The 25033-nt window shown below is 36.6% G+C and overlaps 1 protein-coding gene across 2 annotated transcripts; it reads right to left on the bottom strand.

Moving 5' to 3' along the window:
• Positions 1 to 1837: 1837 nt before the first annotated feature.
• On the bottom strand, positions 1838 to 24433 carry LOC124408153 (SRSF protein kinase 3). 2 transcript variants are annotated; one of them, XM_046884901.1, is made up of 6 exons: positions 23791 to 24433; positions 12940 to 13135; positions 9456 to 9771; positions 6599 to 7192; positions 2728 to 3043; positions 1838 to 2516 (listed from the first exon to the last, which is right to left on the bottom strand). In XM_046884901.1, the coding sequence occupies exons 1-6, from the start codon at positions 23997 to 23999 to the stop codon at positions 2225 to 2227; spliced, it is 1923 nt and encodes a 640-aa protein (XP_046740857.1). In that variant the 5' UTR covers positions 24000 to 24433; the 3' UTR covers positions 1838 to 2224. The 2 variants fall into 2 exon arrangements, with proteins under 2 accessions (XP_046740857.1, XP_046740849.1); XM_046884893.1 differs by having other exon boundaries at positions 12940 to 13153.
• Between the last annotated feature and the right edge of the window lie 600 nt (positions 24434 to 25033).

Below are 25033 nucleotides of genomic sequence, written 5' to 3' on the forward strand. Positions count from 1 at the left end.
TAGAAGGGGTAAGAGACTATGTATCCGGTATCGGACAGCTGAACGAAGTGGATCAACTTATCGAGACATTCGCTGTTAGCGAGAGCAGACGGCTGAGCGCATGCGCCGACGATAGCCGAGCGCATGCGCTAAGGACAGCTAAACGCTTCTGGAGAGAGGAGAGGGGAGAAGATTCCTGGGGCTAGCCGCGGGCGTGATCTGCACTCAGAGTTCAGTCACAACATGAGTGTAGTGCAAATCAGACCTCAAAAATAAAATTATAGAGCCAATACATACGCCTGGGTCCTATCTCCTTCCCCCGTTTTCTCCCTTGAATCGTCCACGCGCGGGTCGGTCAATTAACAGAGAGTAGTAATATAAACTGGATTAACAGAAAGAGAATTTATCATCGTAATAATTCTATTTTTCATGTTTGATGTAAATGCAAAGATGAACAAAAACGAAGAATAGTTTTGAATATCCCAAATTAGTATTACACAACATTAATTACATTATTAGCTTATATGAACGTCTAGAATCAATAAAAAACGAATGGAATTCAGAAACAATATGAGAACACAATATTCAGTATCACGTACGATACGTTACAATTATATCATTATTTACGTGAACGCTGTAATACACTATTGGGGTGGTTTTACAGCTTACTTTAACATCAAATTGTATCGAAAAGTGCCATTTTAGTACTAATAACAGTGTTTAAAATCGAATTTTACGGACAATATTGCAAAAGAAAAAAGGTTAAACATCATATCATAAATCCAACTATTATAAGGGGCCAAAGAAGTACAATACACATCATCTTGGGTAGAATACGAAAAATGTTATATGAGACAGTTATGCTGGTAGCTTGTAAGTACCGTAACGTGTCATTTTGAATGTGTGTTACAAACGGCTCCCTGAAATCTGGGTGGAACCCAAAAGTAGGGATTTCGCAACCATAATCGCCAATAATTTCGAACAGAGCACCAGGACAAGGGTCACGCATCCGAAACTCTGAGAGGGACACGTTACAGGCTAGCAAATTCCGTATTTCAGGTTTTTTGTTTATTTTTGATTCGCGTATGTGCAACACTAGGCAGGAGGTCGGTGGCGAATTTGATAGCGTCTTGTGAAAGCCGAGGGAAACCGATGCGGATGAGATTCCCGTTATTGGCCAGCGAGCCATAGCCTTCCCGCAAAACACCAGCATCGTAAGCCTCGCGAAGCCGTCACCACACCACTGCCGAATGATAGAACACCGGCGAGCCCGGCAGCCAATCAGCGTCCCGCAACAGCGGAAATCTACGTAGCGATGAGCTAGGATTTAAAAATTTCGTAATCTGAGAACCAATAGGATTTGGAGAGTTTTCGTGACTGATAGCGCCTATGTTCGAATTTCGACTCCGCGTGGCGGAGCTTGACACTCTAGTCCTGGCATTAGTCGAGAAGGGATTAAAACTTGAGAGTTAAGCTTAGAGATGTTTTTTGTAGAGTAAAGTTCGTTGCGTTTTGCTGTTGAACATCAGCGGGACTGAGGTCTGAAATGAGTTGTAGATTCTTGGTCGGTTATTTGAATGGAAGCATTAGGCGTGTGGCTCCCAAAGGTAACTGTATTTATCAGTGTTTTAGTTTAGTTGTTGGTTGGTGTTGGAGTCGAACGTCGAAGGGCATCATTGCAAAAACTACATGTTTCGTTTTTCTAATGGCCAAAATATAGTTTTCGTATGTCCACTGATTCTGTTGGAGTAACGTTTTTAAAAACTGAAAGTGAAACTGAGGTTATAATAGGAAATATTAATAATAGACAAAAGCGGTCATTCGCTTTTTTAAATATATAATTTAAATCATTATTATTATAAATTATTACAACGTTATACACAATAATTTCAAATTTATATTCTAATGATTTAAATCGTATTGGAATTTTTATTTTTTAACATTCCAGAAGCTTAAACCATTTGCATTCGACACCTATTTTTTCTAGTCTTGTTTTGTCAATTTGCACAGAAAATCGAAAAGAAAGAACATCTGAGGCTTCAGTTTTTCGAGACCGCAACTATAGCCAACGATATACTGCATAAATAAGATTTTCTTTTAATATCTCCAAGTACTTTATAAATACGGTGGCTGTTCAGATACTGCGCTCTTATTTGTAATGAGAGCTCAAGTTTTTTTCTTTCCTTTTTATTTCGGAAAGGGTGAAGGGTTGAAAAATTGGATAATAAAAAGATTAAAAACGTAATCATTTGACTTGGTTTAACCACGGATGTTTCAAACACTCGGCTGCTGTAGCTCGTTTGCTTGGATCGAAGTCAAGCATGGGAGTTAGGAACTCAGCAAATTCACGCGCTTCACTGGGCAACCAATCATACTTTTCTGTCAATACTTCGTAGAGACTCCAGGGCTTGAGACCCGTGATATGCCTCAACTCTCCTTTCTTATTGAAAAATATTCTCGAGTGTTTCCCAGAAAGTGCGATTCGTCGCGGGATTTCCCCAAGTAATTCTATTATGTGGGCTAGGTGGTCCTCGTCTCTGAAACATCGAAATAGCTATTAGGTAAATAAGCACTATTACAGTACTTTAGTCAAACTCCACAGACATGGAAATCAAACGTTTTGAGCAAGTTATAAAAATCTTAATTTGACTGTCTCAAATTTTATATTAAGATATTAGAGTAATGCTTCAAAAACTGTGTCTGCATCTTTCTTCGAACTATGCATAATGAAATTATTTTGAACCTCACCTGCAGTAATCGTCGCCACTATGAGGTTCAAAAAGATAATCACCGGTGGCTAATTCAAAAGCCATACACGCCGTTGACCATATATCTGCTGAAGTGTCATAGCCAGCTCCCAATAATACTTCAAGAGATCTGTATTGTCTGGTTTGAATATCTTCTGTAAATTTTTTATGGATCCAGCAAGCATTTCCTAAATCAGCAATTTTCACCTCCACTTCACATTCGACTATCGCTGGATCCAGTGGAGCTACTGATGCACGTTTTATTTGTTGCTTCGTCTCTGGAGCGTTTAGTGTCCGCACATTGTTCACTGCATTACCTATTATACACACAATGACGTAAGAAAATTTAGATGTGCAACATAGTGGGAGAAAGAAATTATAAACATATTGTATTAGGGGAGACCGTTGGTACAAGTTGGTTTGATCTATCTTAAACAAATTCATCATTATTTCGCCATAATTTAAGCTAGTTGGGTAGCGACAGTAACGCCATCCGACGGATAATCGTAAGCACGGTATTCCTGAAATAATCAGTAAATAAATGTGGCAACGTCGCATCATTTTCTTGCGTGTGTCTGTTTAAACCTGCGGTGTTTACCTTGCTATAACCTGTATTTTTGCGAATCATATTGTCAGATCAGTTACAATGTAAGGGGAGATTAGCGAGAAAAAAAATAAAACTAAAGTATTTTGGCAATACCGTACCTATCTAAACAGCAGAGAACAAATAATTTGCATACCGCGCGTAATGTGCATACTGGCGACGTTGCCAAATGTACAACCTAACCAAAAGTACAAACGAATTTTGTTTTTATATTATTTTTCCAATTATTAAATGACGAACAAAATTGATATATTATTCCTAAATATTCATTTTACCTTATTCAATATTTTTTTCCCATCCTAAACATTTTATTTTAAAACAACCAACTCGAAACTATCAGTTTTTATCCCAGCCATATATATATACACAATATAACATAGCTCAACTTTGAAATTAAAAAGCTGTTTTAAACTTCATAGGATTATTTAGAATTACTCAAAAAAATTATATAATTAAAACTCATGTGAATTAAACACAATTCTGGCATATAACTTAACTTCTGGATAAAAAATAAGCAATTTCTCTAGTAGTTTTTCTTGGAAAAAAATTCGATAATACCAGTATTCAGATCGTTACAGTGTTTTACCGCATTGAAGAATAATACATTGTGTTGCAAGTGCAAAAAGTAGGCGATTTCCGATGAGTGTGAGTTTGCGTGAGCCGCGAGGGCGACTACTGCGACCATCAACACGTGTGTATTGATCACATCATCACATAACATCAAAGTTTAATTTGGAAAGCACCGAATGTGTCATTGGCAGCGCGTAAAATTAACGGTAGATAACTTACGTTGTTAATGACACAGTGCGTAAAACTGAGATATTCTAAAGTGCGCATGTACCAAAGAAAGCCCCAGTGTGTAAAACCAATCATTCCACCTGTGCGCATGCGCCAACGTTGTTTTATGGCATTGTTTGGGAATGGAGTACTTTACACACACTTCACAGACTTCGAAATTGGACTTCCAAAGCACGTGTTAGAAAGAAAAAAATCGAAGATTCGGAATCCGGCAAACGTTGTAACTCGACAAAACAAATTGATCGCGAAGCACCGTCGCAATCGTACGTGTATGTAAGTATCAATCGATTAAGCTTGATGAAAAACTCAAGTTTCTGCTTACCCAGGTAACTAAAACTATGTGTGTTTGTGCAAGAAGTCTATACCACTTGATGCAATTTTTTTTGCCGTTTTTCTCAATGTTTCCTAAAAATAATTATCTGTTACAGATGAACATTACAGCAATAATTATTGTGTAAGTATAGCAAGGCTTGCTTGTATTTCGTGGGTGTTATGTTGAGGACTATTTTCAGAATAGTTTGCTCTCATTTTTACAGCTATTGAAGACACACACCTTGTACTCATATTACCAGTAGCACTTTGCAGGCGTTGCTGCATATTGCTTCAACATTTAGATGCACATTCTTATCTGAGTAATTTGAGATGTGATAATAATTAAATACGAATCAGTGATATATTCATCCTCTCGTGCATCATTTCATGCTTTCGAATAGCTTAACAACTTTAATTTTTTTTTTTTTTTTCCAAGAATTCAATTTTTTAATCAAGTTAAGTTAAGTCAAGCTTAATCAAGTTTGATCAATTGAAATTTCAAGTACCTATATGATAATCTCATTGCTGTTAAAGGTGTACGTGTCTCGTGCGAAAAATAGCAAGTGCAAACCGTACAAAGTCGTCTGTTTTCCCTCACAGAAGAGTGCAAATTAACATGAAGACAATTCTGCTTCGACCCTGAGAGATTTAGGTACCAATTTTTCATGATGTTGGTCGAATAAAATCGTCAACGATTTGAAAAGCTTAATCTCTTTCCTCGTTTACAGAAATAATATCGTTATCTCTTGGCGAAACAGGTCAAAATTAAATCAATTTTTGGACTTAGCCAGTACATGAAATTTTTTTTTTTTTTTATTAGACGTTATTTTTAATGAGTTTGAATTCAAATTTATATGAAGATTGAAAACTAATTGTAAGCAGGCTGTACGCTTTGCAACGAATTTCCCCCGCCGTTCCCCGTGCTGACGGTTTACAGGGTTCCAAGAATGAAGGTAATCTGAAATCAAAAAATCAAATCGTTTGGTGTAAATTAATACTATAGCTAAAATGTAGTACAGGGATTTTGGAAAAGAAATTCAAGTATAAAAATGGGAGTGATTTGAAAATTAAATTTGGGTATTTCTCTAAATGTTTAAACTTGTAAAAATGTTTGAAACAAGTGATTAATTACGTCGAAAAATCCCTGTGCTACATTTTAGCTATATTATTCATTGACCAGAAACAATTTGATCGTTGGAGTTCAGATTACCCCCACTTTCGGATCCCTCTAGTTGCACCGTCAGTGCGAGGAGTGGCGAAGAAGATTTGCGGCAACGTGTACAGCGCACTCCATTTGTAGTATAATTTCCATATATAATTGTAATCAAAACTCATTCAAATGTGTAATGTGTACCCGTAAGATGACCTTTTTTGGCTTACTCTTTAACTCAAACTGATATACTGGGTAAGTTTTTCGTTTTCTTTAGTTAGTCTGATAGCGTGCCTCCTAACTTCATTCTTTACTTCAGACTCATCTTTAAAGTCAAATTTTTCACTTCATTTTTACTTCATTCATAACTTATATACGATAGAAAGAAATTAAGGTGTGTGTAAATGGTGAAGAGTACTGGGAGGCATTATATAAGGTGACGTTAATCAATTCGGGAAGTAAAGGTAAACAAAATGAGTCAGGATTGTGAACAAGGAGTAAAATTTGAAGCTCAGGTCAGGAGAACAGAAAAAAAACATTAGACTGCTTTGAATCGTGCCACGAACTCAATCGGGCGGTGGGTAAGGTAGCACAGAAGCGATAACGAAGTAGGACCGAGCAGAATAGGTAACAGGTATCGGTATGGGAGATGACGAGGGTGTCAAGCATCGGAGCAGGCCAGAAATAAGAGGAGAATCAGATGGTGAGAAGCAACAAGGTGGACAGGACAAAAACACAGAGGAAAGAGAGATTCGATTCATGTATTCTCTCACGTCATCTGCGTCCCTCAGTCACATAATTCGTATAGAATTAAACTCACGTTGTATTGCAGACCGAAAACAAGTTAACCAGAAGTGTAAGGCATTAATGAATATTAGTGTACATCATTAAATAAATTACAGACTACCTGCGGAGTGAAGGATTTTTACCAGTAAAATATCTGTACCAAGTTTAACAATTGCGACGTAGCACACATACACGCCGTAACCAAAGTAACGAATAGATTACCTTCGCCACATTCAGTCGTCTCCTCCTGATCAGGTGGTAATATACCTTCTCCGCAACTTTTTTCAACATCGTGCAGAACAATGTCGTCAACATTTTGATATTCGTCAGGAGGTTGGTTTTCCATTTTTTCTCCTCCTGCTAATCCATCAACACCATTTGTCTGTGGTATATTTACTTGAGGTACAGAAGTGTCCGATGTGTCAGGTGACCCTTTGCTTTCCGGTGCAACATCTTCGATACTCTCCGTGTTTACATCCGCTGGATCTGAACTGTTATTTTGAACTTCACCATTTTCTACAGTATCTACAATGAGTTTACTCTGCTCTTCGATCTCTTCAATTTGTTCCATCTGTTTCTTCAGCAATTCATTTTGTCGCTTTGCCTTCTTCTTCAACTTCTTCTTTTTGTTCTTTGACATTTTCATATTCGTTGTGGGCTCTTGAAACTCTTTTGGTGCTGTCGATATCAATGACACTGGCAATTTCAAACCCAACGAGTGAAGTTCTGTTGCTTCCGATGCCAATTTTCTAATATAAGTTTCGTCAACGCAAATTAATACATTCTCGGGTTTTATATCTGTGTGAATAATTTTACCTGGAACAGCAAAATATGATAAAATTATTTCAAAGATTAAAATTTAGCAGTAATGTATGTAAAAATGATGAAAAATATTATCTATGCAATGAAAAATCAATTTCCTGGGAACAGAGCATAGAGATGAATAGAAAAATAGCTCGGTAATCAAGTAATGCAACAAAAATTTCACAAGATTCTTCTAAAATTTAGTATTAGATGCCTTGTCGAGTCAAAGTTTCTGATACGTGATGACACTGATACTCATATTCGATGTTGTTATTTGTAAATCCATGCATGTATGCGCTACTGTGGTTCAAAAATAAAATCGAAATCAATTTTTAATGTCGTATGTAGTGTATAAAAAATTTTCTTTCGCATAACAAACCTCTAATAAAAGAAAGGTGCAAGGGTTATCACTGCAGTCGAAAAATTTGGATTCATAAACCAAAACGACCGTATAATAAAGTCAACATGAAACCCACGAACAGAGCTGCACATGATGTAGCAAATACGCAAGGCTGAAAATACTTTACTGCCATGATGCACACGACACTTTGTGCAACAAAAGTAAGGTTTAAAAATTTTTTCACAGAAGAGTATATAAAAAGCACTTTTTAGTACTCAGATATTCTTTTTTGCACCGTCGCAAAAACGATTTACATATGGAACACAAACAAAAAAAAGATGCATAAACCATACTTGCGTTACATAAAGTATATTTTATCACACATGCCTCGAAACCTTGATTCAACTCGAAAACTCGTTTTCTCGCGCAGGCGCTCACCTACAATTCATATTGCAAACTTATGCTCGGCGTAAAAAAATCTATTTTCCCTCTTTGGTACACAATCAGTGTATAATTTTGGTTGTTGATGATAAGAAGAAGAAATACCAGTACCCCATTTTTGTATAACCACCAATTTTTTCTGAGTTCCAAAAAGATTCAGAAAAGTTTCTGTTTAGAGCTGTCGGTCAAAATTTTTATATTACATTGCGTTACTGAAATATCATATATGTATATATACGCGCATGGCTTGACAAAAAATATTTTGACCATTCTAGAATTATTGTTGAAAGGTTTGAGTAGCTTTACAATAGTACTTACGATGCTTCAAATGAATTTTCCCAATAAAACGAAAAATTCATACATTTAAAGACAAAGGGCAGAATAGTAGCAAACAAACCCAGAAAAGACGCCTAGAAAAGAGATTACCGACCAATAAGCGTACTAGTGGTTACTTTCAGTTTGAACCGATAGTTTATTTCTCAAATAAGATAACCTTATGGTTCTTTATATTTTGAAGCAGGGCGTCATATAAATGAATAAGAAGAACAATTATTCTTAGTAAAGTAATTTCGCTGGCTTTACGTGAACCTGGAATAACAGTAACACAAAAAAGTATGTTCCGAAAAAGTGAACAAATTTGTCACATGTGTTAAGGTTGGTGTGATTTTCCAAGTCTTAACCATTTAGAATTTTTACCGTTTGAAGGTTTGACCATTCGGGCTATTAATCATTCAGAACTTTGACCAGAACCCAATACTCAGTACTGACTAAGAAACTTAGTATATAATATTGAAGTTATCACTTGCTACCAATAAAATCGATTTTATCAATCGTTTTCCACATTACTTCAGTGGAGTCTCTCGCAACAGTTCGTAGCATGTGTTTACTCGTGTTAAATTTGTACATACTTAGACACATGCGCACTCGAACTTCCCGGTTCACCATAAATTCACGGTATACTGAATATACGGTAGAACATATGGAATGTAAATACAGTGCAACCTCTCAATAAAGCCGCTCACTGGCTGTAAGAGGAATACATTTCTTAGAATCTCGTTTTCTCATTTCACCAGCAGCATTGTTGAGAGAATGTAAAAACCGCCGGAGTGTAGTAACGGCACTATTGGAAGTGACATTATTGAGAGGTTCTATTGTAGCAAAATTAACCCCCTCGAACAAAAGTGTTCTCTAGAAACACAGCACAGTCTTGGATTGCAGTTTTTGGTACAACACGCGAGGTCTTTGCTTTTCTTTTGGCGGTTTGGACCATGTGGCGTAGCTCTACAAGTGGGCCAGAAATGTTTGCTTTAGTGGCAAGGCACCTTAAGCCTTCGTCTTACTGCCACGGGTTCCACTAAGCACAAAGACGACAAAGACTCCGCGCTTTCAAACTAGCCACTACCGTGAGGGGAAAGTCGTTCGAATTGCACATGCGTCCGTAAAATTCGAAATTATTAATTGGACATTAAGTAATTGTATTTTCATTTGTATTACATTTGTTATGAAGATAATCCAAGCCTTCGAGAACTTGTCTGATGATGCTCTTAACATTGTTTCTTGGAATGCCTCTGTAGTTCGACTTTATGATGAGTTTGAGGAGGTTGTGACCAAGGACTTCGAACACCATGCACACATGGAGGCCATTAATTCCACTGATTCTAAAATCGTTCAGCAACTGAACGGTCTTATTCCGCTTTGGGTCGTTGACATCTGTGTCACGGACGTCTTTGAGTAGTTTAATTTCATCCAAAGCAGTTTCCGTGAAGTGGGATGCTGACTTTACAACTTTAAGAGCGACAAATCGTTTATCCTGTAATAAAACATTCACAGTAGTTTTAGAAAAATAACTTTATTAAACTATACGTTGTAAAGACTGAAAGAAGACTGATTATAAATCACATTTAATAGATTAAGGTAGCTCAGTCACGCAGGACTGCATTTTTTGGATAACTTAAAAGCGCGACACTAATTATGTCCCTGTCCATTAAATAATGATTAAATCATAAAACACGATATGATGAACTGAATTATTCGCATAAATAATTGCTCATATGCAAATTAATTCATTTCATTCTATGATACGGCTTTGTCGAATGTTCAAATGCAATATTCTAGACCTCTTTATCATAATGCAGGTCCTTAATAGGGTTGCTTCCCCGCTTTCGTAATCGGTTGTTGCCCCCCACTTCTTGGCCCAAGTTTATCTTTGAAGCACAACTCTCTCAATAGGGCCATGCAGCAAACGCAATGATTCTGTAATTTTTATTACCACAAATACACATTTATTCCCGTTAAACACACAATCTCTCATGTAAAACGTTTAAATGAATAATTATAAAGAAAAAAAGGGGTGTGTGGATAAACAATGAAATGGGAGTCTAACTGATATAAATAATGTATCCGGGCGTCCATGAGAGGCTGGCCCGACTGAGAGTTAACAACTTTTTCGTGATGCGACTCTCGCGCGAAGTTGAGGGCCTCCGATTCCTGAAAAATCTATTTCCCTCCTGTAATGCTGCGATCCTATTGATAGAGTGCACTATATTTTCAAATAAAGGATTTCAAAAATAGGTCTGTCACAAAACGCTGTGTTAAACAGACAACTGAGTACATTTTTTTCTGTTTTGTTACTTCTATGACTTGATCTAAAATCTGCATGTATAAAAAAACATACTCTTCAAGTATGCTCTATTCTACAAAAAATTTGTATTTAAAAGTTTAAATTATGCCAAATTTTTCCGGGTCGAAATCGATTTTATGGCTGTATGTACTACCTCGGAAAACTTATCGTAATTTTCGTGGTTTTTTTTTCAAATATCCATGGGTCTGATCAATAATAGTAGGCCGTTTTTGTTTTCGAACTACGCCGAAAGTGTCAAAGCTTTTAAATAAGAATGTTTGTATTTTTCCGTACCGTACACTAAAAGCTGCAATTTTTCGGTTTTATTCACTGCTGCTTTATTATTCAAGACTCGATACTCAAAATTGTACTTATGTCAAATCTCCAAAATCTTTTATACTATATTTCGGACAATTTTTTAAAATAATTATTACTTAAAAATGGTTCTTTATTGCGATGTTCACACGAAATATGGAGATTTATAATATCTATCATTTTTGATTATATTTGTAATATTTCGTTCCTTCTTTTATTCGCTGATTCAAAATGCGTTCACTACAATATCAGATTCGAAAAAAAACCGTTTGTCCAAAAAAAGTAGAGGTAGACAGCAATTAACAGGGTTCAAAAATATGCCCTACTTGCATCATTTCATTAAGGTTAAAATAAAGTTTATTAATTAGAGGATATATTCAAGATTCCATAAACAATAAGGCAGAAAAAATCTTGAGCAAACAAACTCCGATGACTAACATTATTCTTCGCCTTATTCATATACATGAAGTGTGATTATTATTTGTTATTATGAATTTTCCTTTATATATTCGTAACGAAACGGTAGGCACCATTAATACTCCCACGTATTTTGAACTACTGAGCGAATGTAACTATTAAAGAAATTCGCATAAACATAAGTAGTAACAAAGATTGTGTATTGTATGATATAAGCCCATTACAAAGAGTTTCATTAGGGCGAAAAAGACGTTAGCCAGTCCGATAAATCGATCGATTCTGCGCATGCGCATGCGACCGCGGTGAGATCCGAAACGATCAGTTCATTCATAACGAAACGTCGTGGAGTCAAGACGCTCAAGTACAGTACTGTGTGCCGCCGCGCCACGCCGCGGGAGAGTTGCGAACTCGTACGCATGCGTGAGTTCCTTAAGAGCCAGCGTAGGCAACGCACGAGATAGTGCAGTGATATTCATGTATGCTTATCCACTTCCAGCTACCTATTTTCGATCCGAAACAAAACGCGAGTTCGATTTCACACAAATTTTATGACAATGACTGGCAATGCAACCGTGGTGTGAGTATACATGATGTGCCTTGAACTCCTGCGACACGCCCCTTTCTTTGAGGTTAAAGCCTTTAAGTGAGATGTATACCAACTGTCTAAATAAATCCCTATATTATTAGGGAATTATTTTTCTGGCAAACGCTACTCTGCTCGGTAATGCCATAATGTAGAGTTGTGGTGTGAATTATTTCAAGTCCCGCTCATTTTTCCCCCACGCAGATTCAACGTCGTAAAAATTAATCACCACTGATCTAGGGTATTTTGGCGCCGTTGGTAGACATCTTACACAAGTCCAGTCCTGCGCGAGAGAGAAACTTTTTTGGAAAAAAAAGCTGCACTCCTAGGCATACCGTGCATACTCACCCCCACGGATGCTACCGACGTGAGAAAAGAGGACGCAATGTCACATAATTAGTATAGAACCGAATCCGCATTTTCAGACCGAAAATAGATAGCAAGTGGGCATACATAAATATCACTGCACAAACGTCGATGAGCATGTGGACAAGCGATTCTGAGTTCTTAAATGAAAAAAAAAAAAAAAAAAAAGGAAATGACCCGCGACCGTGTCTAAAGTTTCATGATCACCCCCGGAATTCGTAGTTGAATCACATAAACATGCTATTTTTAATGAATAAATCATATTCAAACCATATCAACAAACTATGTGTAATGACCCCCTTCTTCGTATATCCGGTCTGACTCTCATCTCTTATCATGAGTGTACAATGCTGTTCATCATTCATGGCTCATTACTGGGAGTTGTTTGGCATTACTAGAAAACAATACACTCGCAAAATTCTATATACTGTATTATTTCGATGTGTATTATTTATTGTCGTCATTATCGCCGCCAAATTGATCATCGTACCGTTAGCATAATGTTCTTGGTAAACTGTCGATTTTTTAAGACAGATGTTCTCAAATATCTTCTAGAAATGACAATAATTACGGTGCCATAACTATTTCCAAGAATCTCATCCACGTTGTCATATCTGACTTATATCTACCATATATTTATTTTAGGTATACCTGATTCAGAAGTCAAAGGATTTTACCTGAAGGTCCCAGCATAGCCATACGGTTGAAAAATGTCCCCATCCAAGCTTGCGGGTGACGTGATAACGATTCAGGAAGAGATCCCCAATCTTGACAGGATGGTAGCCTCCTTTGCAGTAGTCGCTGCTGTCTTCCTGCTCTTCGTCATCGCTGCTGTACAACTCGTCGTCGTCCTCGATTGTCTCGTTGCTTGAGCTGTGACAAGGCTCCAACCTGTATTAGCGTTCCAGCAATTTGGGTGGATATTGAAGAGGTGAGACAATATATTCATCAGATGATTTCACTATTAAAATTGCCTTCCTGTTTGTTAGAAAAAATTTAACTTGAGACCGATTGCAGTAAACCGATTTATCGATACCATTAGGTAAGAATTATATCATGGAAAATCTGCATCGTATTTGTCCAATGGACTTCAAAAGCGTAACAGCCACCACATTTTTGGAGATTGAATATTTGCAAATCCACTGGGAAAGAGAAGTCGGTGAATGTTTATACAAATTCTCCCGCTTGCGATACAAAACATCTGAAAATGTAATGTATGACAATGTATGTAGGATATGAAAATCAATTACTGTTTAGCCGTTGTGATGGTCAGTCTTTTATCTAATGAAATCTGCATTCAGGCAAACCACGTTGAAATAAATGCCGAGAATAGCTGTTTATGTGGCATGCCCGTAAACCGCCTGTTTTTTTGGCAAGGATAAAGATTTCAGGACGAGCTGTAGGCGAGCCGGAAGCGAGTACTGAATTTATCCGAGCCAAAAAACGGTTTACAGGGATGCCACATACAATATTTTTTACGGCATGGGCATTGAAAAGCAAAACGAAGAGTGAGGTTATGTCGCGATCTGTTCGACGAAGCTACTTTATTCGACAGTTTGGGATGCGCACTTCGAACTGCGCATCAAAACTGCGGAATAAAGACTTTATTCCTCAACTTTGTTCGCTGCCGTATAAAGCGTCACTTTACGGAACGAAAACTGCCACAAAAAGTGGACTTTTCAATGCCCATGCCATAAAAAATAGATTTATACTCAGTAATAAGACCCAACCAATCTAACAGTTTTGTGATCATTCGTTATAATTTTTTTACACTTTGATTGGTTCTAGGCCTTCCATTTTTTGGAACAGGACGCCCATTCTTATTTATATGATATTCGTAAAAAATCTGCATTACATATTGCTCATATGTGATAAACTTACAAGCAAGAACGTGTCTTAAAAATTTTATAAATTATTAGTAAGAAGGAAACATGCACAGATGAGACGTCCGTGAAACTGCTCCCTTCCCTCGCACTTGGTGGAAAAAATGTATGAAAGAAAACATTAAAGAGCTAATTGTCAACACTGTAACGCAACAAATGACAGCGATTTTTCAGCGCGTCTCTGTGGTGAAGAGATCAATTATCGAAAGTGGCGAAGCCAGCTTACCGAAAAGCTAACCCCCCATACCAGAGTTCTAGGCAGCCCCACTAAAGTTCTTCGGACTGTCAGGCACAGTCGTCGCGACACGACTTCGAGTGATCAAAAAACAGAGAAATTTCGATTTTTGGAATCGAAAAACGACCAAAATTTTTTTGAACTTGTTTGAATGTCCTAGTGTCAATGAAATCATCGACAGAAATCATGGGGGGCTAGCCACAATTACCATCAGAAGTTCAAAATGGTTTAAAAAATATTACTGCACGAAAAGCGGACAATGTAAAGAAAAAAAAAAAAAAAAAAAAAAAAACTACATGTCGCAATCAAAAATTTATTTGTTTCAGAGTTTTGTGTAGCGTCTCAAAAGTTCTTCGAATTTCGAGCGCGCTTGTTGCAATCAGATTTAAATTCGCGAAGTGATTTACAATTTGGATTACGATGTATCGCAGTTTTGATACTTTTTAAAATTTTTCTGGGATTCAGAACTATTGCTTGAACTATAAAAGAACTCTGGAACCTTATTTTCTAGAGCCAGGACTCTATTCGCATTTCCAATATATTCAAAATGGGGCGACGCCGTGGAGTTAGCTCCCCATATTTTTAAAATCAGTTTTTTCGCGTTCGGTGACCGAACTTTTTTGAATTATCATCAGAGATTCTAGAACTCCCCAAAACGCCATCTGGAACTCTCAATGAAACTTTCATTATAGAAGATTGAGGGGCTAGATTCACAGGGGTCACGTCGTAAGGTTGTAATTCTGAACACTCAGATTTTTCATTTCATGTCTAGGCACAACTCGACAGGTTAGTTAATGGAACTGAGCTAACTCGCGAGCCGGTTGGAACTGAGCCAACATGTCAGAACGGTTAGAAATGATTGTGAGCTAACTCGGCAAAAATATTAGAACTGAGCTAGCTCGTCGAGACGATTAGAACTGAGCCAACTCGGTGGAACGGGTCGAACTGAGCTAACGCACCGGACCAGTTAAAACTGCACCCAATGAACGTCTCTGAAGACAAGAGCTCATTTTTAAAAGAATTAATCTTTTTTTGCAACTTCTGAGATCCTCTCCAGGAATTTTAGAATTTCTGATGATTTTTTAAATTATTTTTGGTCGATAAGGGTTCAAAATATCATTGCCAAAAAATGGGATGGAAGAGAAACAGTTCTGTTCTACAGTTCCCTGTAGTAAAGAATTTATATTCCGTTGCGCTAGCTACTGCAATATTGAACAATATTCCTACGCATATTGCTTGTAATGCCAATTAATTTTGAGCATTCTTCATGATTGAAATTCAGAAATATTGTTCTTATGGGCATAGAACTATAGAACTATTCTAAAACTATCCAAAACTTACAAAAAAACAATATTTTTGAAAAATCAAAATGAGGTGCCTCTTGAAGTTAGGGCCCCATATTTTTTCGAACCCTTATCGACCGGAAATATTTCTGATAATCATCAGGAAATCCAGAACTCCTCGAAAGGGCTCCAGTACTCCCTAAAAAAAATGATTTTCTCTAAAATCGGATACCAACTTCACAGGGCTCGCATTGTCCCGAATCACAAATTTTACGACCGCTCGTATCGTCGTAACGGTACAAATTACAAATCAGTATTTACCGAAACAACGCAAACACAAAAGGGATTTATTGTAGTTACAATAAAGTATACTGTATAGTAGATTAGCTCCGCTGCCCAAAGGTGGTTATAGGCAATTCGCTTTTTTTATTATTTTTTGTTTTTTTGCACGGTATAGATAGGGCCACATACGGTACTAAGGTGATCACGAACGATATATCTATTCTATGGTAACTACAGTAGACTCCTTCGCGTTTATTTTGCTTCCGAAAATACTTATTCGTGAAATAAATTTTTTTATCGTCGGCACTTGTTTGTGCTATTTTTTTCGTTGTTTCCTTAAGGATATGAAGGGTGTAAAGTTACCAGGGAGTTAAAAATAGTCCCTCGTTTTGAAAAATCCGGTTTTTAACTACGCCAGTTGATTGTACTCTGATCGTACCAGTTTGTGTGAACTTTGGTCGTATCCCAAGAAATGGAGTAGTATTAAGAATGGCCAGTCGCCCATATTGAGTGACAATATTTTCCGAAGTGTCGTTTTATTATTGTACCCTCGATTGTACCCCGTTTGTGCCCCGTTTGTGCCCATTTGAGCCACTGAGAATTTTCTCCCTACCCCCCACAGTAAGAATATATATACGGATATTTTTGTAAATAATAAGTCCTTCAACCCTTCTAACAAGCCAAAGTTTTCCGAGCGGTATTCGTTCGTGCCCGGATTATGCAAGTACGTGCCACTATTGATTTCCTTGTCGATCTTAATATCGGCATTCATCAGGCTTCGAAGGCACTCTCAAAAAATAGGAATTGCGGGAGAAACGATTAAATCGGTTTATGGGCGCACTCCATATGGGGGGCTGACCATTTTCAACACCACTCCATTCCTTGGGGTACAACCAAAATTCACACTGGCACCAGCGGGTAAAATCAGATTACCACAAACTGCCATAGATAAATTCTGGTTCTTCAAAACAAGGGGCTGAGTATTTTCAACTCCCTGGTAAATTTTTACCCTTAGTGGTACGAACACAAACGAATATCATCGGAGAAAAAAAATTTTTACTTCAGTCTCGTAAGCCAGGTTCACATAGGTCGGAGCGACGAACAGACGTGTCTTTTGTAATTCGAAACAACGCGCGATCAGGACAATGCATTTTCAGGGCGCTGGGGTATTCGGGACTTCTGAAGTTCGGGACTCTAATGTGCACCCATTATTTCTAATCGGTACAGTCTATAACATAAATAGTCACTTCTGACCATGGTGTGAGTATACATGGTGTGCTTAGGATTGCAGATTCTTTCTCCAAAAAAGTTTCTCGCTCACGCTGGACTGGATTTAAGTAAGATGTGTACCAACGACGCCAAAATACCCTAGATAAGTTGTGATTAATTGTTGCGACGTTGAATCTGCGTGTAAAAAAAATGAGCGGGACTTTAAATAATTCACACCACAACTCTACATGATGGCATTACCGAGCAGGGTAGCGTTCAGCAGAAAAATGATTCCCTAACAATACAGGGATTTTTTTAGACAGTTGGTACACATCTCACGTAAAGGCTTTGACACCCTGGAAAGGGGCGTGTCGTAGGAGTTCTAGACACGCCATGAATACTCACACCACGTTTCTGACTTTCCCGATGAGTTGGTTCAGTTCTAATCGTTCTACCGAGTAAGCTCACTTCTAACATTTCTGCCGAGTTGGGTCAGTTCTAACCATTCTAACGAGTTATCTCAGTTTCATTACAGTTCGTCGATCACTTGGCACAATTTTTAAAAACTGCACGTATATCAGATATATCACGTTTTAGAAATTCTGGGATTTTTGGGAAAGATGTACTGACTACGTCAATTATAATAATAATAATGATGCTGATGATAATCATTATGCATCGCAGCCGTCTCAAGATATTAAACAGAAACGCCTGCATTTGCACGGTGGATAAGGAAAATTGCAGAAAACTTTGCCCAGATATAGCTACACTGAGTTCGAACCTTAGCTTGCAAATTCGGCGCCTAAACAACGTGACCCGTCTTACATTCTTGTGTGGTGTGGCTTAAGTCGTCCTCGACTCACTGGGGATTTGAACACGAGTACTACTACCGTTCCCTAGATTCGCATGCAGGCATGACAGCATCGATCACAGTATTCTCCAGAGTGAATTGTGCGCTTTTTAGTTTCGGTAAAATCAATTTCTGCACCGACTCTCTTTTAGTATTCTCATCGTGACTACTAGGCGTTCTTGGACACCACAGCACCGTATGTGGCGATCGATTGATCCATTATTTGTCGTCATAAGATTACCTCTAAATAAGGACCTGGCCACAAAAGGCACACAACTGTATGATCACGTTTAATAATTGTAAGTATTGGGTTTTGAACAATTAAATAATAAGGAGTTTGGTTTATTATTACTATTAAGGTGTGTTTTCGTATAGTCGAGTTAATAATAGGTTAGATTCACGGTACTGCAAACAAGTCAAACATTTTATGTTTTAAGTGTGACCAAAGATGGTGTAATGGCCAAAAACAGTGCATCTAACCTATGTCACTGAATTACGTGGTCCATATTCTTTTGTAAAGTTGGCCATTTCCAATAAAATAAATTATTTTAATAAGTGGAGTAGATTTCAGAACTTTGATTATCAGGGTTTTGGAAGAGGAAATTGAACTTGACGTGTTGAGAATGTGAGAGTTAAGATTGTAGATTGTACTTTATGAAAGACGAAATGAAAGTTAATTTGACGAATGTTCAAAATAATGGGCACTTGGTGAAAGGTGGACTAGAAGTCATTTACAGACAACGTACAATGTGAACACTTGAATTGTGCATCAGATTGAAAAAGTTGGAGAACACATGCAGCTTAGTAAGTGCAATTGCGGGTAGCATAAGCGATCAAAGTCTAGCTGAATATGCAAGAAGCAGAAGGAAGAGAGATAGCGGGGAGGGATGAAAAGAAGAGGGGGAGGGAGGGAGATATCTAGCATCGAAAATTTAAGAATCCACAAATCAACAATAACATCAGTTCTACTTGCACCACGATTCTTCAATAGTAGTTGCATCGATAAGCGTCAGAAGAAAGGCTTCGGGGCAAGAAATGCGAGCAAATCGCCACAGTATAATTAGTGGTTAATTAAATGCTGATTAAATACCTTACTCCCGGGTTTAATGCTCTTCAATTTTGAAAAAGAAAAACCCGTGGCGGTTCTGGTTTACCAAGATCAAGGTAGAACCACCACGACAAAGACAAACGTAAATAACGGCTGATTTCAGAAAATAATTGTGGCCAAAGTTAAAGACTATGTAAAGACACTCTAAATACGTTATAACAGAAATTAACACTCTTCGTTCAGAAAAATAGCCTGTGGCAGTACTGGTTTGAGATTAAGCTGGAATCGCCACACAAAAGGAATTAAAAAAAAAAAAATGAACAACGGTAAAGATAATTAAGAGTTCCAGAGATACAATTTACTCGATTTAAATGTTACACCCCTTTCAATCCCGAACCACCTTTCATTCAGAAAATCCATTGTTTTTATCCGTGAATCTAACCCCGTGGGAAAGTCAGCGAATAAAAAACTCTCGAAAAAAACATAACTCGGAAATAATATGAATCTATTAATTTAAAAAAAAAAAAAACATGTAGCAGTGCTAACTTGATAAAACAACCCTATCGAGTGAAAGATCATCCGTGATAGATTTGGGAAAACTACTCTCACAATTTCTTAAAAATCTTGACTTAATTCTTTTTGAGATTAAAAATATAGAGAAAATTTCAACTCTTAGAGAGTGTGAAAATTTGTGTTTAATTGTGAAAGACTTGTTCTGTAGAAAAATGAAAAGAAATTTCCAAATTTTAAAGTTCTTGAGGCAAACTTCTTAATTCACGGAAAACCAACTTTCTTCCGTGAAAAAATTAACATGATTTGAATTCAAATCAATAATAAAAATATAACAACGAGTAATTTCACTGATATTTTGCGCGCGAAAATAAAACTGGAGTTTCTTTATACCAAATTCTTTCTGTTAGAAAATCGGAAAGTTACGGATTTTTAGGAGGTGTTTCTTTTCCCATCATTTTCCAGAAATCCAGGATTTGATACGGAAAAAACCATGTATTCTATCAATATCTCAATTTGTATGCAAGTTAAATTCATTTGAAGAGTTCAAATTTAACATTTTCTGAATATATTCGGAACTTGAGAAAGAATTAAAATCCATTCTAAAAAAATCTTGAACAATTCCAGATCAATTTTGAACAATTCTAAAATTATTAAAATTATTATCCTCCTTTCGAAAACGACAGTCAAGTAAAAAATTTGACATAAATTAGAACAGTGAGCCGAAAATTCACATTCGAAATCATTTTCCAATGCGCCGAGCAGTTTTGTACTGATATTCTAAAAACACATCTGGATGATGAAGTCATTTTGTTGTCGAATTTTTTCATCGTCATCAACACTTGCAACTATTCGTCATATAAGGAACCATAGAAATATTCGAAAACTAATCGTCGGAAGTAAAGAAGAAAATCATTCTTCCATAAATCCTAATAAAGTCAACAAAGACAACACAACAAAAAATTGTTGCACTCCCAAAAAACGGAGTAAGGAAGGAAATGATTATAATGGTCAGAACTGTATTTTGGTGGCACAACCCAGAACTCGTGCAGCTTTGATTTCACCAAAAAACGTGAAACTTCACCACTTTTAAAATTTAAGTCAATTTTTTCGGTTTTTCCAAAAATGGATCAATCATGCAGCTGGCGTCCCATATTTTTGAAATACATTTTTTAAACCGATATCGCCAGAACTGTTTATAAAAACTGTTGGAAACTCTACGAATTTTTCAAAAGATGCCATAACTCTTGAACAAAAATTCGTTTTTTGACAAATGTCCCGAGCCAACTTCACAGACGTCTTTCGTTCTAGGTCAGGTGGAAAGCGAGTGAGAAGCTATATGCTCATACTGAGAAAAAAATATTCCAGCAGCAAGTATTATATTAGCTCACGTCCACTACACCTTATTTGATTTGATTGCAATACAACTGAATTCAAGAAGTACACTTATTGCTAGATCGATGCATTTGTAGATAAACTCATTTACATTATTTCTTAAACTATATATTATATATATCATGTAAGGATTTTGGAAACGGAACACATATATATTCATATGAATCTTCAAATCGTTTTCTTGATACTAAAAAATTTAACTCTTCTTTGGCGAATTTCTTCGATCAGTAAATTCAAGTTAAATCTAATATATTAGTTGAATTTTAGCTGAGTAAAATTTATTTGCGTAATTTGAGTAGATTTTACTCAACTTTTCAAGTCACTTTATTTAGTGGATTTACTAAAATTAATCTAGCACTCGAAAATGATTGAAACTTATTTATGGAAAGGAGGTTGGTGAGCCAGAAATATTTGACAAATTTTCTTACAAAATGGTTACAAACTGATTATTTATTTAGAGCTTGGTTATGGAATGTTCAGTTTTAAATGACAACAAAGTAATGAAAAGCCTAGTAGATATTTTCGATCTTCGTTTACGATGGCTACTTTTTTTTAAGATATAATTTTGTATAATTCCACCGGAACACTTCTTTTTATTATGTTGGGATTGTTGAATATTTAAGTATACAATATAGCACTAATATTAATCACGATCAGCAGATAGCAAGATTGAATTAAATATTTCAAGAAACAAAATTTGTTTTGGTGAATTTGTTAAAATAAGTTTTCAAAATATATTAAGTCATTGTAGAGTAAAATCGAATAAATTTATCAGAGTTTTCATTATTTAGAATTAATGTAAAATAAAACGTCGATATCTGGGCTTTCGTTTATAATTTTGGATTTTATTATTCTGATATGTCCAAAGAAATTTTTATAGCTCACGAATATATCAATTTGATGAATACTCGATGCACTAATATCTCGTAGTAAAATTATTAAAGTAACGATTTTTGACTCACCAAATTTTCCAAATGAATAAAATTTGGGGATTCAAATAGTCTGATCATTTGAAAAGTCTTTAGACGACAGTCACCTAGTTTAAAGAAACATTTTAGTAAAATAAAAATATAAATAAATTAATCTTAACAAATTTCCACAAGGTTGAAGTTAGAAACGTTAACGTAACGAAACATCAGAGAGAAGTTCATTATTGTGTACATACAACTTTGGAATGACTTTCGAGAAGTTGACTTTTGAAGTTATGAGTATATGTATCGTTTATTATATGCTTTACTAAATTTCAGACAATTCTAATCGTGCGAAATAACGATGCTTCCTAAACACGCATCGTTACAATAACGTTACCAACTTCAACCTCACAAATTTCCTTCATTCAGTTGAATTTTAATCAAATCAAGCAAGGTGTTGGAGAGTTTGATAAATATTATAATACTCACTATCAAGATGTCTTTTGCTCAGTGAGCGCACAGCTTACTAATCGCACATCGCCTGTCTGTTAAAAGAGACGAAGCCGCATGGGCAATATTCGGAGAAAATTCACCGCGTTAAAATTGGTGTTTACAGATTCTCTATGTTCAAAAACGACCTGGGAAACGACTGAATTATCCTATCCAAATGTTTATAGATATGATTTTTAAATTATATCAAATAGTGCTTTTCATCGAGATAACGCAGTGGAAATTTATAATGATAATGATGCGAAACTGAAGCAGATGGATCGGAAACAGCTTAATTTATTACAAAATTCTATCCTTGCATAAACAATTGTTATATAAATGTAATGAATTGTAAAACTTGGAGCCTTGCTTTGAAATCACATTGTTTTGTCTGGCCACTTGTATATCCCAACAAATTTTTATCTAATCGTAAACAATTGAAAATTTGGACCTAATATCTGTGACAAAAGTGACTTTAGCTAAGCTCAAGATTTTATTGATTGCAAAATTCACTTTGGAAAATTCAATCAGAAAGCAGACCTGTTTTGCTAATTTTCAAAGTTATGTTTATTTGAATCTGAATTTTGTTATTCTGGTAGTCGTTCATGCCGGTTGCAAGTAACAGATATCAATGATTTCTCTGCAAAATGACACAGGACTATAAACTGAAATCACAAATGATAAATATTCATCGATCATTTCCTTTTACAGTGAATCAAACACACCTAATTTGATGAAATAAGAACTATTAACTCCAATACAGGTGGTTTTCCTTCTTAACACAATTGGCTATCAATTCTGATTGCCAGCTTCAGCTTCATTTTCTCGAATAACTAATTATTGGATGATTTAGAAATTAAGCATCACAGTGAAACCAGCAGAAGCTACTGTCATCGGAGCAACAAGCTTGAGTCGGTCAATATATGCATACCAGTTTCACTGTCGTAATCTAATCAACGGTCAAGTATCTATTCCTGGTATGGCAGTGATCTCATTATTTGGCATAAATTAAAAGGATCTTGTTTGAAATAAATGCAACTGCAGCGTGATTGGTACTTTCCAAATTGTATTAGAAAATGATATTGAGACACTTAGATAGGTGCGCCATTCAATCTAACAATCAAGGAAAAGACAAGAAACTATCCATAATCCAAAAACCTCTGCAATGTCGTACAAAGTTTACAAAGTTCATACGAACTTTGCTAAATGTCACGAGTAACAAACATCAATGTATGTATACGTTACGACACATACTTCATTGTGGGTGCAACTAGTCGCCAAAGACCCTGCCTCTGACAGAACTGTCAACGAACAGAGTTAAAAAGAATGAATCAATGTGCCCGAGTATAGCAAAGAAATATATTGGAGAGGACCTGTGGAGATATTATTATATTCAGTGGGATAGATAGAATGCAGAACAAGGAAATCAGTACCTGCTACGATTTCCACCGGAGTGAACCAACCGTGGGACGGTATTTTCTTGAGCTGACGATCCAGTTTTCGAGCCTCCCTGAGGTGCGTTTGACCCGGGGGGCTCTAATTCCCCTGACGAGCCTTTGCCCTTCCGTTTTCCAGGCTTATGACGTTTTTTCTTAGCCTGAATAGCGAGGACTCGCCTGTTCACGTCGGTTTTAGCGCTCATCGGTTAAGCGCGATGTTAACTTTATTGCCCGTCACCCCCACGTTACTAGCGACAATTTCAAACCACGATGATAAGCTTTCGGCACTTTTTCCTTCAGATTATTATCCCACCATTTCGTCACACCGTCAGACCAGTCGCAATTCGGATTCGCACACTGTCTCAATCGGCGATTGTTTGAGTATGGCCGACACGCCGTTTAGAGATTTACCTACCTTTGATTTTATTTTTAGCGAGCGCCACCTGCGATCGTCGAAACAATAGCACTCGAACGACTTGAAATATATAAACGCTTTTCACTGGCTGCACTCGATGCACACCATGTGCGCACTGAGTACGACGTTCCTAGGATCTCGCTTCTGCTATTGATTGAAAACTGGGGAAATTGTACTCGGTTGTAACATCCGACCGGAATGCTAGTATTTTTTATTATCTATCGCCATTTTATACTACTAATTCTAAACCAACTCGATTTTAAATGTCAGAATCCTGCGATTAAATATCTAAACTACATATAAGCTAATCATCTCACTACTTAAAATATCCCTAGATGAGAGATGCCAAAATATACTAGCACCCACAGCACCCAGACCTCCATGTTGAAATTACGAGATCAGCAGACTGTGGTCGGATTTTCACGGGCAGCAAGATGCTGCCGCACTATTTTGCTGCTACAAAGAACTACAACTTTTATTGTACGGTGTATAACAACGTGATACACTACAGATCCTTTTGATATCCATCTAAATAATAGCCTTCAAGACTATTTGTTACATGCTTAATCACTATTTTAGACAACCCGATATTCATAACACTCATTTTTATATTATCTTAGAAATGAGACGACATAGTGACTTACCAATGTATGTACTCTAGTGTAAAGTAAAAATTATTCAAATGCTTGGATATAATATAGTTTAATGCTTCAAATGCAAGACACATTACCGCGGAACATCTGAAAACTATAACAGCAATTATCTAATTCAAATTATATGATTTTTCTACGCCGCCGTATTGCAGACAATGTAGCCTACTAG

This window comes from Diprion similis, chromosome 1, assembly GCF_021155765.1.
Source record: "Diprion similis isolate iyDipSimi1 chromosome 1, iyDipSimi1.1, whole genome shotgun sequence".
Classification (NCBI taxonomy): domain Eukaryota; kingdom Metazoa; phylum Arthropoda; class Insecta; order Hymenoptera; family Diprionidae; genus Diprion; species Diprion similis.

What these genes read in the sequence shown, in the direction of transcription:
- LOC124408153 (XM_046884893.1), bottom strand. Translation starts at nt 23,999, where the DNA reads ATGAGCGCTAAAACCGACGTGAACAGGCGAGTCCTCGCTATTCAGGCT. An exon ending in TCCGGTGGAAATCGTAGCAG is followed by an intron (nt 13,154 to 23,790) that starts GTACTGATTTCC and finishes ACGCTAATACAG; the next exon opens with GTTGGAGCCTTGTCACAGCT. An exon ending in GGATTATCTTCATAACAAAT is followed by an intron (nt 7,193 to 9,455) that starts GTAATACAAATG and finishes TTGCTGTTCCAG; the next exon opens with GTAAAATTATTCACACAGAT.